This window comes from Quercus suber, unplaced genomic scaffold (genome assembly GCF_002906115.3).
Source record: "Quercus suber isolate HL8 unplaced genomic scaffold, Cork oak 2.0 scaffold_797, whole genome shotgun sequence".
NCBI lineage: Eukaryota > Viridiplantae > Streptophyta > Magnoliopsida > Fagales > Fagaceae > Quercus > Quercus suber.
Window position 1 is genome coordinate 150,958 of NW_027070232.1, and position 15,832 is coordinate 166,789.

Genomic DNA, 15,832 nt, shown 5'->3' on the forward strand with positions numbered 1-15,832 from the left:
AAGTATTCATAATTTATGCTAATTTGATACTTTAGCCTTACTATTTTCACACTTATAAATGTTTCTCACATATGTCTACAATTTTAAATCTACGTTTTTAATTCTACTATAATCAGATTATCTTGGCATGTACTTTACTATTTGATATCTAAAAATCTTTACTTATTACAAAATACTCAATCATTCATCTTTCAATTCATTTGCATGCAATTATGTAAATGTCTCAATTGTTTCCTTAAAACTTAAAACCATTCATCCTCAAATGCAATATGCAATCCCTCCATATCATCTTAAATGTAAATATCCAAAGATTAAAACACATATTTATATATAGTTTCCATAGCTACCATAATACCAATTACATATATATAACTGCTATCTAGTTCACCAAGAAAGACGAGATTCAACACACACACTCTAACATACATAGTTTAGTGCCTAGTCATTTTTGTAGTCACACTGAAACTAAACTGTAAATCATCCAGAAATACTAACATAAGAGTGGTCAGTGGTGTACTGGTCTAGTCCAAATGAGTTTAACAAAATAAGCTCCTTAACCTAATAATAACTACAATTCATTTTGGCATAATAAACAAATGCCAATACTAAGCAAGTAAGCACCAACAAAAAAACTTTGTTGAATCTTTTCTGTCACTGAGTTAAACTACTTAAGAACGGCATCAGAAACATTTGTCGGAAAAGTTCCATCGCGAAGTCCTGCAAGAATTTAAAGACTGTAAGTGCATGCTTGTTTGTGATTTAATACCATAATAAAATTAAATAATACTAATCAATTTAGTAGCCTTATAGAAAACACCTAAACCGAAATTTGTCATTTTTCAAAATGTAAAAAATAAGAAATACTCAAAATCTTTACCACATGAACATGTGCACCAAGGGGAATGGGGTAAATGATCTAAGCAAATTCCCATGCCAACAATTATTTAATAAGATATCTTGCTACTTAACAAAGCACAATTGTAAAGAGAAGATTGTGTTCCAAACGAAAATAAGGGAACAAATATTGCAAAATTCATGGTAAAAGAAAGATCAAATATACAATATGAAATCAACTGTAAATTAAAACCAAAACAAATTATTTCAAAGTAAAGTCAAAGCTGACTAGGCAACCACAAAACACTATTTTGAATGAAGGGTTGTCTCATCCATCATGTGCTCTTTAGTAAAACATCCCTTGCCAAGCAACAATCACAAATTATCACAAATCTCTTTGCTTTTTTTCAATAAGTATCACAGGTCTCATTGCTATAGTTAGAAATCACTCTTATACCAAGGATTGATTTTAACCCTCCTCTAAAAGATATATTCACCTAAAGAAGAAACTAAGAACATTCGCACATTATAAGATGAAATAAATTTCAGCAGAATAATTAACAAAGAAAAGGTGCCAACTTAGCTTCGTGGAAGAGGGCTGCCTATGTTAAAATGCTTCCTATGCCTGCAACCTATTTTGCCTCTGAACTATGAAAACCTAATTTTTTTTCTTTTTTTTCTTTTTTTGGTTTTTTTTTTTTAGGGGGGGGGGGGGTGGTTTGAAATGCAAAAGTCAGCATCCTCCATAACAAGAAAAATATATGCAAAAATCAGAAACTAAACAAAAATTTCTGGCCAAGCAACAACAGTAAGGATTGATTTGTCCACCAACAAGGATAGCTAACCATCAATGTACTTCCATTATTTTCCTCTCCAAATAGGGGAATAATATTCACAAGTGAGCTACATCAAGGGAAAAACCAATTATCAAACACATTGAGTGCTTAAAGGAAGAACAAACTCTAACACGACACAATACGGACATGGCTACATGACAATTCTTGAAAAACTAGGACACATCATGGCTGTGATTCAACAATTTATTTATACCATTATCTATTAATAAATAATAAGTAATCATCTTAACCAAAGGTCCAAAACTGATACAATTAAAAAATAAAATTCAAAACTCAAAATCATTGTCATCAGAGTATTGTAGACAGGTCTAGAAAGCTGAAAGAAAGAATAGAGAAAGGCACCATATCAGGGGCAGGCGAGAGTCATACAATTAAAAAAAATAAAAATAAAAAGATTAAAAGAATATAGAATCAGATCTGATGTGAGGGTGTGATGCAGATATTTCTAAAAGAAAAAATAAAAGTACTGAAGAAAAGCAAGTTAAGAGTCAGCAAGTGATAGAGCTGCCTGATCAGCGGAGAGGTGCAATGTGTTTGACAGCTGATGGCTGACGCAACAGCACCACCACCAGCTGATGGCTGATGTGATTGACGACTTAGTCACAAAAGATGTGGAGAGGGAAAAGGACAACAATGGAATGAAATCAAGTCAGCAAAACAATACATCTAAGCATAACTATTTTTTTTTGGAATAAAAATATTCAAATTATGCAAAGGAAGGACGGAAAGATAACACAAACAATTCAAGAAGAGGATTATAAACAAGTCATTTTCAATTCTTAAAGCAAAGGAATAAAGACTGGTGAGCTGCATTCTCAGTGAGCATGGCTCTATAGGAATGTTTTTGGTAAGTTGATAGGCAGCAATTAAAGATTACTTTTTTTTTATTGTAAGTAACTACTTTTTTTTTTATAGGTAGGCAGAAATTAAAGATTTAAAATGTACAAGCAATATCTTTAGCATAAATAGATCATAATTGACAGATTAAGAAAAAGTTTAATAATCCAAGGAGAACATGAAGAAGATTTAGTACAAGTGTGAAAAGATAAAGTTAAAAGAGCCCACACCATAGCATAATCAAGAAAGAAAAAGTTTACATCTATCCATATTATGCAAATTATAAGTGGAAGGAAACATGAAATTCACAGTCCATTTATCTTCAACCAAATTTATAACCAATACAAACCACCTGGTTTTCTAATCATTGAGTATATATGCTCTTTACTAAACTATCTCAATATAAATGACCACAACCACAACCTTGATGAGCTATCTATCCTAACTATAGAGCCACACAATTAAGGTAATCAATCATAGACCTCTAAATAAAATCAGACACTATCTACGGATGAACTTCTATATTTTTCCCTTCCAAAAAATGCAATATACTTATCACTAAGCTACAATGGTTGCAAAAGCTCTCTAATGGTTGCGTAAAAGAAGAATTATCAAACTCAGTCAGTGATTATGCACACATATGGATGCATCAGTAACCCCAAATACTTAACATCCATTCACTGTTGAAATGAGAAAAGGGGGGCACCAAAACCATACATAGCTAAAAACCAATCCCCCTTTTTTTTTATATAAGTAATGGAAATTTTATTTAAATCATAAAAAAGATTCACCTAAGCATACACAATGTATACAGCTGCAGACCATAACAATCAAGTACATAAGTTACAAACATCCATCAAAATAACACCAATCCCTTTTCTAATATATTAAATTGAGAATGTAAGAAGTAAGCACTCCCTCGTCAACAACTAGAAAACTAAAATATTTCATGTAACAAAGGCATAAGGCATAATTTCTCAAGGCATGACAGATGGCACCTCAATAGATAAATATTGCAAACTTATGGTCCTCGAGTGCAATTTGAACAGATGATTCAACAACACCTCAGCAGGAAAAGATTTCTAAATCAGACAAGGTGTACCAGAGAAGTAATTCTGGATTAGATAAATGCTTTTAGAAAAAAGAGAAGGGAGGTAACTAAACACAACCATAAACACAGTGATTTGGAAACCTGAAAAGTCGCCGCCGGGGGCGGGGGGGAGTGGTGTTCAATTACAAGAAACATGGAATGCAATTAGACTCAGATTGCCTACGGTGAATTGGTATGAGACCTTGTATTGTGTGCCTAATCTGTCACCAAGTACTGCAATACGTTCTATAGCTTGGCTGGCTATTAGGAACAAGCTCCTCACTAGAGATAAATAAATAAAATCAGGGCATCAACCATCAAGATAATGTTTTTTTCTACAAACTAAGAATTAAATTTAGGAATCAGTGCCTTTTGATTGTGATATCTCCAATGATTTATGGAGCAAGATTTGAGTTGGAGTTTTAAGTGTTAGACCACCCAGTGATATGAGAAAAACAAAACAAAAAAAAAAACAAAAAACAAAAAACAAAAAACAAAACAAAAAAACAAAGGTAAGAGTTTAATAAGATTGTTATTAGAATTAGAATGGCTTGAGCAAATGTAATAGTTAATAAATTATGCTCAGACAGAAAGGAATAGAAGGCTTCCTGAAAATAGTTAGGAAAAAGAACAATCAAATAGAATGGAGTCAACAAAATAACTCATCTTAAGTGTAACTGCTTTATTGTGAATAAAGAAAAGGACTCAAATTTTGCTACGGAAGTATAGATAATAATAGTTCATGAAGAGCCTTATAAACACGTTTCAGTTCCTAACCACAAAAAGCACGCAATACCCACTAATGAGCCACTTTCTCAATAAACATTGGCTCTATTGGAAGGTTTTACAGTAAGAAAGAGGTCAAATATAATTTTCAAGGAAATAAAAAAGAGCTAAACTCATCTATTTACACATTTTAAATTATAACTGATAGGAAACACGAAGTTCACACTCTTCAAAAACTTGATAAATAGGCTTGCTTAAAGTTAACATCCAAGAAAAATGACAACCTCGATAAGCTAATTATCCTATCTAACTTATAATAAGGGGAAAAAAAAAAGGGTCAATAATCATGCTCATATCTAACTTATAATGAATGCAAAGTATACAGGAAGAACAAAATAGAAAACCATAAAAATAAGAGTGAAATACATCTTACCTTTTCATCCCATTCTTGAGCCTTAGTAATTGCACTGTTGGCTTCATCGAGGAAAGCTAGACCTTCTACATAAGAATGAACAAAAGTAAATGTCAAGATCCATAGAGATTGTGATAGAAAATAGTAACTCATTCACAAAAAATGAAGAGAGGGAAAAGAAAAACAATGGAATGGAATTAATTCACTAAACAATAGATCCAAGCATAACAACATTGTTGGGATAAAAATGTTCAAATTATGATAAGGAAGGAAAGATAACAAAAATACTTCAAGAAGAGGATTATAAACAAGTAATTTTAAATTCTTAACCACCCAATGCAAGCAATAACCACTGGTGGGCTACTTTCTCAATGAATATGGCTCTCCTTGGGGAATGTTTTCAGTAAGAAGATAGGCATCTAAAGCAATAGAACATTTAAAGTGTACAATAATTTTACAGATTAACAAAATTTTTTAAGAAAAGAGTTCAATAAATAGCTTAAAGTGGATCTATCTTTAGTTATATACGTCATAATTGACAGATTAAAAATTTTAAAATTCCAAGGAATAGATGAACAAAGTTTAGCACGCGTGTGAAAACATGGAGTTAAAAGAGGTCACCATTACATTATTAAGAAAGAAAAAGTTAAGTACATCTTCTATATACATATTGCATATTACAAGTGGCAGGAAAAATGAACTTCACAGTGTCCATTTATCTCAAATACTTGATAAAAAGATTGCTCAAAGTTGATAACCAACATAAACCAATTTGTTTTTTGATAGTTAAGTATACATGCTATCTACTCAACAATAATCTATCTATCGCGAATATAAAGCCACTTAACTAAGGTAATCAATGGCCAGTCATATCAAGAACAAAATGGAAAAAGCACAAAAACAAAATGTATCTTGCCTGTTGTTTTTGCTCTTTGGTTGGGATTGTCGAGTAAAGCTAGACTCTCAACATAAGAACCAACAAAAGTAAACCCATATCCAGAAATCCCAAGATCTTTAATCTCTTGGGTCTTAAGGTCTCGTGAAATGAGCTGGCCGTCACCCATTTCTACAATAACCTCACCACTCTTCCTAAAACCTCTTGCCTTAGATTTGCTTGCTCCCACACCTAACGGCCTCGGTATGCCCATTCGGACACCTTGATCAGCCAAACTTAGAATCTTGGTCCAAGAAGACGCATTTGCATATTCCTTCATCACCCATAAATTAGAATGTTGAATCAAGGCAAGCGAGTTCCCATATGCCCAAATAGAATCACTCAGCGCACACTCATCAAGATTTGGCAGTGCTATCTCGCGGAAGACCTCGTCCCCCAAATCAAACACCATCACAAAGTTGATAAGTTTTTTCTTAGACCACCTCAGAGCAACCCAATGCAGCGCCCCATTGACAAAGGCCTCTTGGTTATCCACAAAAGCCTGGTCGCGATAAGGTACGCAACCTTTGGGAGGCGAGGCCTTTAGAATCCTCCATTCACCAGTGGCAAGTGAGTAGACCTCGACCTCCGGCGGAAACTTACCAAATGAGCCTTTATTTTGAAGACTCACAAACCTCACCACCTTGTAGTCATTGGATTCGGAGTCGAATCCAAACCCAACAGACGCATCATAGCCACCGTGCGTTGAGAAACGCATGTGGGGTCTAGGAAGTTGGACGAACTTTCGAATGCACGGGTTCCAGATGATGAAATTGTAGCAGTACCTATACAAATCATCGGCGAGGCAGACCAGGCCATTACAGGTGCCCACGACGCGGAACACTCCATTGATGCTTTGGCCGTGGAAGGGGAAGTCGAACCTGGCGTGCTCACTGAAATCTTTGTTGTCGTCCCAATGCAGAGCGTACACTTCTTTTTCGACTTCGTCCCGTCTCAGGCTCTCCACCGCTTTCGCGAGGTTCTCGGGGCAGAGCCTGAAGAGGAGGAGGGGGTGGTCGTCTTTGGTGGCGGAGTGGCGGAGATAGTCGGAAATGAAGGTGGGGCTTTGGATGAGTGATTTCCATGTCTTGCAGACGGAGGTGCACTTGATGATGGCTTTTGTGGGCAGTCGAATGAGAATTTCGGGTAGGATTTCGGGAGGCAGAGAGTCGAAAACCGATACTTCTTCGTTGTGTAAAAAATCTTCAGTGAAGGTCTTGGTGAGTTCAGGTAAGTTGTCTGACATTGCTAGTTCCTTCAAGAATCAAAGAAAGAGAGAAAAAGGGTTTTGGGGTTTAAGAAATTAAACTTTTAACAGAGTGACACTATAAAGAAATAGTGTATGTGCCAAAATGTTACTGAATCGGTAAATACCAAACAACCCAGATTTTCTTTTTCTTTTTTTCTTTTTTTCTTTTTTAAATGTTTTTAGCTGGATAGTGTGAGAGAAAAAAAAAATGAGACAAAGACTAAGAGAGAGAGAGAGAGAGAGAGACTGACTTTGAGATTGGAGAGGGGAGAGCGAGTGGACCCGGAGAGCTGGATCGGAGGTAAAACCCTAGCGGCTAGCGAAGCTGATGATGAGTCGTGGGAATCAGAAATGCGTGAATGTGAGAGTGAGAAAACAGAGCTCTTTTCAATTTTTACTACAGTACAAAATTTCTTGCTGCCAAAGTACTTGACAGCTGTTTTCCTACTACTGTCCGTTCTTTTTTTTTTATCCACTGCTGTTATTCAGTAATTTAAAGGTGAAAAAGTAAAGCCGAACTCATTTACTCATTTAATCTCATTTGTTTTAATTGAATCCAAATTTACTTAATTATTAGTTGGATTAAATTGAAATTAACTCAATTAAATCAAGTGATTATTGAGTTTTAACTAAAAATTTATTGATTCTTATTTAACTCAAAAACAATATACCCAATTAAACTCAGTTTTCTTCTATTTTACAATAAAAATCTACTTTTTTTAATTTTATTTTACACAATCAATTTTTAAAAATACTCATATCAAATTATTTATAAATTATAATACATCATCTTTTATTAAAATAATATTTTGTCACATTTTTTTATTATTTTCCTTACCCATATTCGGCCCCACCACCTTACCTCACTTATTTGAAACACTCTTTCTCTTAACATTTCATGATCACATGATTTAAGACACGTTTAGAAAGTTATAAACCAAATTTAAGCACAATTTTAGAAACTAACTAGTCGCTAACCTGTGCAATACACAGTATTATTTAACATAAATTTGTCAAATTTATATTGATTTAGATGTCAAAGTAAAAAATAAAATTATTATTTTCTCAATAACCCAAATGATATTTCATTCCTAAATAACATCAATTTACCTCGATAGAGAGGCAAAAACTCTAGAAGTTGAAGTTCACCAAGCTCTCTTGTAGTCTTGCGCTATTTTTGTACCTCCTTACTGTGTTTTTCCCATTCTTTGTTGATTAACCACTAATTAGGTGAAACTTTTAAACTAACAAAGAATTGGTTGGAGTTTGTTATGGCCATTGGCTAAATCAAACATTTCAATTAGATGTTGGGACCAACAAAAATATAAATTGAAAGGAAATAAAGAGACCCAAATATCAAAACAAAAGACAATCAAGATAATTCAATCATTCTAAAAAATACACAATTTAATATAATGTCTAGTAGTAATAATTAGAATTAGTTTAAAACATCCAATATAGTACAAATAATAACTGATTCAATGATTATTCATAAAAGCAAACACCAATAAGTTGATTATAAATATGGTGACAATATTGGAATTTAGTATCACCTCCTTGATTTGTCAAAACATGATTAGAATTTGAAATTGATATAAGGAGAGGATAATGAAAAGATATTGTAAACTTAATTAAGATTAATTCAATCTTTCAAACACACCTATTGAATTCTACAAAATGGAATAAAATATTTTAAATTCAAATGCTAAATGTGTTCACTTTTAATCATGATTGCCTACCGCATAATGAACATGTTGGAGCATTTTAATATTAATTAATTAAAATGAATAAATATTGCAACATAAATGTAAAGATGTGAGAGTGAATATGAAATATGAGGAATTAGTGAAAATATTTAATCCCACATTAAAAAGAAGAGAGACTATTTTATTCATTTTAATTGTGGTGATTAATGGGCTAATATGAATTGAATCAGATATTGTGCTACATACATGCGCAAGGGGGACGTGAAGGGTGGAGGAGTCAAAAATTAAAAAGTTCTACAATAAAAAGATCAAGTGTGAAATTTGTATTGGATAAAATACAATAAATCAACATACTCAACTTGATGTTTAGGCTCTACTGAATAAAAGGTGAATATGAGTAGTCACAACGCTGCTCTTTAACTTAGTTTGCTCTCTCTCTCTTTGCTGATTATCGTCAATCTAAAAACCACCAAAAAAAAAAAAAAAACCTTATATAGCAAAACTCCTGCATATGCAATTCTCATCTAAAAAGAAAAGAAAAGAAAAGCAATCTATATATATATATATATATATATATATCAATTCCAAGAAATACTAAACAAATAATTCCAAGAAACAAAGAGGGAGTGGAAAATCAACCTTCATCGAGGAGTGGGACGCAAAGATACTAATGAGGTTTAATATTTGTGTTGGTGCTATAAAAGGAGGTTTGTGTGCAAGAAAGAAAAAAAGAAAATCAGGGTTTATATTTGTGTTGGTGCCGTACAAGGTTCTTATGCAAGAAAGGAAGAAACCCTAAAGGTTTTTAAAAATAAAACTTTTTAAAAATATTAATGAGGTGTAAATTTGTTGAAATTTTTGTTATAGAATTTTCAAGCTCTTGAAACATATATCTAATAGAGTTTTACTTAAACTAATCTATTGTAACACTTGATAAGATAATTACACGTTAATGAGAAATATAAGATATAAACCTAAAATAAAAAGAAAAAGAAAATAGTGATGACGTAGAAAATTGTGGGAGCTTCAGAGGTTTCGATTATATATATATATATATATATTGATTATGTATTAAATTTTTTATTTTATAAATTCTTTTTGTAAAACTACTCTTTTTGCTTTTTAAGATACAAAATTGCTAATATAGTTTTTGTATTTAGATTTTATTAATATCACTTTTATAAATTGTTAAGAAAATTGATTGTCAATGATTATTCAACACATTAATTACAAAATCCTAACAATTTTTTTAAAGAAAAAAATTTAGGTTTTTAATTGTGTTAGATTTCTATTGGTCCAATATGTTGGGGCTTTCTTGAAGATGGGAAAAGAATGCAAAACGCACAAATAGTTTTCTTTAAAAAAAAAAAATTAGTTATCATTCTACAATTTTTTTCCTCAATTTGGAAGCCTTTTGTTACATTAATGGAAGTCTTAAAACTTTTTAAAAAAATTGGGACAAATAAAAGGCCTAAGAGCATTCACATCAGTGGATGGAAACTCATGTATAATAGAAAAAACTACCATTTTTACACATTTTGTCTCAAAATTGCTCCACATCAGTGCTTCTTGTATAATCATGTATATTTATCCATATATACACGGTTACTATAACTCATGTATTTATTATTTTATTAATATTAGTTCGCACCAATTTTTCTCTCTCTTCTCTCCATGCACAACTACCTCAACTCCTCATCTTCTTCTCCTCAGATGCACACAAACACAAACACACCCACACACAAACACATCCACATAGACAAATCAATACACAAACACACCCACATACAAACAAATCCACACAGACAAACCCACGCTACAGTTGCTTGATCGACGCTTGCGCTACAGTTGCTTGATCGGTGCTTGACCGAGAGGGAGTGGGTCTTGCTGGAGATCGGTGCTTGACCAAGAAGGAGAGGGTCTTGCTAGAGATCGGTGCTTATTGGAGATCGGTGCTCGGAGATCTGACCGGTGCTTGCTGGAGATCTAACCGTGTATAGAGTTGGGTTTTGTTTGGAGATTGGGTCTTGTTTGAGAAGTGAAGCTGTCTATGGAGATCTGACCGGTATAGAGATGGAGATAAAGAGAGAGATGACCAATCGGTGCTTACTGGAGATTTGACCGATCGGTGCTTTAGGAGTGAAGCTGATCGGTGCTTGGAGATCTGATCGGTGCTTGTTTGGGTCTTGTTGTTGAGGAGTGAAGCTGTGGAGATCTGACCAGTTTTGTTTGGAGATTGGGTCTTGTTGTTTAAGAAGTGAAGCTGTGGAGATCTGAGATGGGGATAAAGAGAGAGATGAGTAGAGAGAGATAGCAATAGATCAGAAAAATGGGTAGAGAGAGAGAGAGAGAGAGAGAGAATGCGTATGTAAATAGGTAGTTGAGAGAAATAATAAAAAAATTGGGAAGAATGAATATTTTATTAAAAAATCTTGTAAAATAAATGAATTGATGTGAGTGTTTTGTAAAAGTGAATGTGTAAAATAGAAAAAGTAGATTTTTAGTGTAAAAATGGATGTGTAAAATACACATACTGATGTAAATGCTCTAAGTTGCCTAGGTCTTGAAGCGGCACTGCCATCAACCACCCTTCGTCACACTCCATCTTTGCCAATATGACTAGATCAGTGCAGGAGAGAGAAAAAAGAAATAATATTTGGAAAGGAGAGAGAGAGGGTAGAGAATAAAAGAAGATTTTTTATTTATTTTTATTTTATTGATGAACAATCGGAATGTTAAACTATTTACGCCAATATATGATTTTTTTGGAGATGTTTTTATTGGTAGTGTTTACTTCCCACCCTTCACGTACAAAAATGTTTCATTGATAATTTGGTACAAATTCACAGCACAATGCCTACAAAGTGACCAACCTTCTTTTTTTTTGGGGGGGGGGGGGGGGGGTGGTGTTAAAATACCGATAGTTATTTATTGTGAGTTTGACATATTTTATTTATTTTAGGTACCGTGTAAATGCAATATTGGGAGTTAGGTTAGGGGCAGGTGACGCGTATGAAGTCCCTAGTTGCTTCTTTTTATTAGTCAGCTGGTGAATTTGCTTAATTATTGGTCACGAGGCCTGTATTTGGGTCTGTACCAGTTTTAACTCTCTTGATCCTCTAATGCCAAGGTCCATGCTGATCTCAAATTTTGATGGATAAGCTTAATTGGTTAAGCTCAGTTGGGTTAGGCACATTTAACACATGCTATTGTAAATTCCAGCTCTTTCAGCACATGCGCAATTAGCCTACAAACAGGAATTAAGCATGGCAATGTAATAAACCCTCGTCTTGCTAGTGATGGAGCTCATAATAAGAAAACTGATGCAATTTCATATTTTTCCCTCACTCCTTAGTTTCTCTCTTTTTCTCTTGAAGGTACTTGTGAGTTGTGACTCCCCAAGAGCAGTCACTTCTTATCATCACTTGTTTCCATCAACCACTCATTCCACATCCTATCAGTCTTTTTGTTCCTAAACTTTGCATTATCAGCAAGCTTTCAAGCTACGTCTTGCACTGAACACGCGACCTGTTTTGCGTAGTTTGTAACCAGATCTATTACGTTTTTCGGTCTCCCTTCTCAACCACACTTATCTTGACAAAAATTGAGAATTAAGTTTTCTAAATTTTTTATATTGAGAAAACAAATTCCTTGTCCAATACCAAAAAACTGCCGTGTAAATATAAATGTCTTTCTGAAACAGAAAAACCCAACTTCCATATCCTACAAAAGAACCAGCCCTCACATGTACAGTGATCTATATTTAAAAAAAGGAGGGGGGGGGGGTGTTCCTTTATGTAGATTTTAGAAACCACCTTCCCAGAAAATTATTAGATACCTTAAAAATGAAATTGACAAACTTGTAAGGACACTTTTAAATGAATAACTATTGCCTAACAAGCTGAGCAGTTGATATTTAGGTATTTTGATCATTCTAAAAACTTTAAAATTATGATCCAACTTGGAGTTACAGCACATATATGCATTATACAGGCGTTACATTGTCAACATGAAAACATGGACAATGAAAAATTACCAATCAAACCTCATCTAATCAGAAGACCAATTTTTCTTTTTTTGTGGATTTTTTTTTTGGAAGGACAAATGTAGTCCACAAAATATTATGAAATTCAGTTTTAAGAATGGCATAAATTGATCGAGTCATCTATTCTTAGATTCTTGTTCCAAAGTTCTGAAGTTAGACAAACTGACACAAATAACAAGACTCTACCATAGTGCCATGACTGATTTATACAGTGAGCACCATTCACACAAGTTATTATATTAGATCAAGATGCACACGAAGTAGAATAAACAGACCTGTTGGCAAAGCCCACCGACACAATTGCAGAGCTGTTTCAAGGGCTTTTCTGAGCCAAGCAAGCTCTAACTTCCACTTTCTAACAGAGAAATATTCCTCATCAGAACTTTATCTGCCGAGCACAAGATCACTGCCCATCTTCATCTCAACCTTAGACCACGATTTTGATTTATTCACAACAAGACTTACTAGATATGCTTCATGGATTGGTCAGCCATTTCTAGAGAGAGAGAGAGTTTGTGTTTGAGGGGGTGACTGGAAAGAACCCCAAAATATTATGTTACATCAACCATAAAAGGTGTAGGCAGTTCAGCCTAAATCCCCCATATTAGTTCAGGAACATAGCCAGCTAGCTCCAGCTGCGCGTCTAATTAAGCCACCAACAATTAAATATTACTAGGAGCTGGGTGAGATTTATCAGATGCAGCAAACTGATGAATCTTCCTTTCCATTTCAATCCAACTGGGATCCAGGGCAATTCTTTTCTACTCCTAGATTCTTCATGGCTGCCTGGATTTTTGCAACCTCAACCCATCTATTTACTTCAGCATACATGTTAATCAGAAGGTTGTAATGGCTACTGTTGTTTGGCTCCAAAACCAATAGTTCGTTAGTAGCAACTTGGGCATCTCCAAGTTTCTATGGAGCTTACACCCACCTACCAAGGCTCCCCATATAATGGAGTTTTGTTCAATTTTCATGCTTCTTATTAACTCTAGTGATCTTTAATTAAGCCCGCTTTGCTCTGTAGATCAACCATGCATCCTTAGTGTCCAACTTCAGGAGAGATGGAATAATCATTGGTCATGCTCAGAAACATCATACGGCCTTCTTCAACAAGTCCTGCATGAGTGCAGGCGTTTAGAACACTAATAAAAGTAATTCCATTGGGTTTGCTCTTCTCCCTCTCCATTCTGCTAAACATCTTTAGTGCTTCATCTGCATACCTTTGAGCTACAAGCCCATCAATAACTGAATTCCAACGAAACAAATTTTTCTCTATCAACTTGAAGAACACTGAAAGTGACTTATCTAAGCTTCCACACTTGGCATACATATCAATCAGTGTAGACCCAATATAAACATTAAGATCAAATCCATTCTGCAATATATAAAGATGTATTTCCCTTCCTAAGTCAAGAGCTCCTAGATGAGCACAAGCTGATATAATAGCTGCCATGGTCACTTCATCAGGATGAATCCCATCACATGGGTTGGGTTGGGTCGAGTTGAACCCATAGGTTGGACAATTTTTTTTATTACTATTATTATTAAATTGAGCAGAAAAAAAATATATCACACTTGCCACTTGAGTTAATAAACAAAATATACATTAATATATAAACTAATATCCCAACTTAGTTGTAAACAAAATATGTTTAAGTATCCAACTAAGTTGATAAACAAAATATAAATAAAATAGTATCCTAATTCACTTATAAACAAAATATACATGAGTTTCTAACTTAGTTATAAACAAAGTATATCTAAAATTTTTAATTTTTTATTATTAATTATATAATATATTTAAATATATATTAAAAGAACTAATAGGATTTTATATTATATATAATAGTAGGAACTGAGGAAGTGCTCCACAGTTTTTTTTTAAAAAATTTATTAAATATATCATATATTTTAAACATATATTAAAATATGGGTGGGTCGGGTCGGGTTTGGCGGGTTTGTAATTTTACATATATTTTAAACATATATTAAAATATGGGTGGGTCGGGTCGGGTTTGGCGGGTTTGTAATTTTATGACCTAAACCCAACTCGATCTACTATAAAAAAAAATTTTGTAACCCAATCCAACCCACCAAGCCCTAAAAACCGATCCAACCCAACGAGTTGGGTTGAGTTGGGTCAAGTCAGGTTTGACAGCTTGACGGGTTTTCTGCACACCCCTAATCTTAATGGACATCCATTGTGTCATTAGTAGGCTATTAAAGATAGATGAGTAACTGTCCAACACATTCAATAACGATCATCAAAGGCCTTAAACCCTCTCATCAAGATAAAAAATGTTACAATTAAGGTAATAATTACCCTTATTTATGTCCAACAACTACCTAAGTCATTTATAAAAGGGACAATTTGTCCATTTGCTAAGGTACAACAAAAATTATTACAAAATACCATCTATATACAAAAGATATGGGTTGATACTAACTTAAGCATCGGAGGCTCCCCCCATCGGCCACAATTCGATGGTCTTTTCGATGAACTCTCTTTATCTCGCAAGTCCTACAAGATCATCAAGAGCTCCAGATAAAACGAGTGATCCAACTGACAATTTAGGCATCACCAATACTGCCAATGCTTCTCTAAATTTCTGGTGCTGAGATCATATGATCATATCCTTTGCAGGCATCTGATCGAACAACAATTCCGCAGAATCAAAATTCCTCATTCTTGCATATCCATCGACCATAGTGTTCCATGTAGCAGTATTCCTATCAAGCATCTCCTCAAACTATCTCCTAGCAGAACTCAAATCCCCAACACAAATATGAGCAGAAACTATTGTAGACCATGCAAAACATCTCTTTCAGGCATTCATCAAACACCATTCTTGATCTACAAAGTTTGCCTAAATTCGAATCAATCAAAGTAGTTTGAAGAAACACATGAATCAAACCTATAATATATGCGCAAAAAGTTGGAGCAGGCACTGAAAAATTGGTTGACCCAAAACAATCTTGGTTTGCATTGATTTGATCATAAAAGCAAACACATCATCCTAGGTTGTTTAGGCTGGTACATGTCTTTAATAATTGAAGTAATGCTAGGTAGACATTTGTGTCACGGCTCGTCCATCTCGACAATAAGATCAATTATAGTTTGAAACTTCCTTAGCACGAA

At 34.1% G+C, this 15,832-nt stretch overlaps 1 protein-coding gene and 1 pseudogene across 1 annotated transcript; both read right to left on the bottom strand.

Moving 5' to 3' along the window:
- Nucleotides 1–301: 301 nt before the first annotated feature.
- Nucleotides 302–7,366, bottom strand: LOC112016929 (F-box protein At3g07870). The gene is made up of 4 exons (XM_024049388.2): nt 7,191–7,366; nt 5,673–6,945; nt 4,778–4,842; nt 302–717 (listed from the first exon to the last, which is right to left on the bottom strand). Exons 2-4 carry the CDS (start codon nt 6,934–6,936, stop codon nt 652–654), a joined length of 1,395 nt encoding a protein of 464 aa, XP_023905156.1. The 5' UTR covers nt 6,937–6,945; nt 7,191–7,366; the 3' UTR covers nt 302–651.
- Nucleotides 7,367–13,352: 5,986 nt separating this feature from the next.
- Nucleotides 13,353–15,733, bottom strand: LOC112016918 (pentatricopeptide repeat-containing protein At1g06143-like; annotated as a pseudogene).
- Nucleotides 15,734–15,832: the final 99 nt, after the last annotated feature.

Bases quoted from the DNA above. Each gene is read 5' to 3' on its own strand.
- LOC112016929 (XM_024049388.2), bottom strand. From the start codon at position 6,936: ATGTCAGACAACTTACCTGAACTCACCAAGACCTTCACTGAAGATTTT. The intron at 4,843-5,672 runs GCAAGATACATT...ATTCTTATGTAG, and splicing joins CCAAAGAGCAAAAACAACAG to AAGGTCTAGCTTTCCTCGAT. The intron at 718-4,777 runs GTAAGATGTATT...AAATTCTTGCAG, and splicing joins CTCAAGAATGGGATGAAAAG to GACTTCGCGATGGAACTTTT.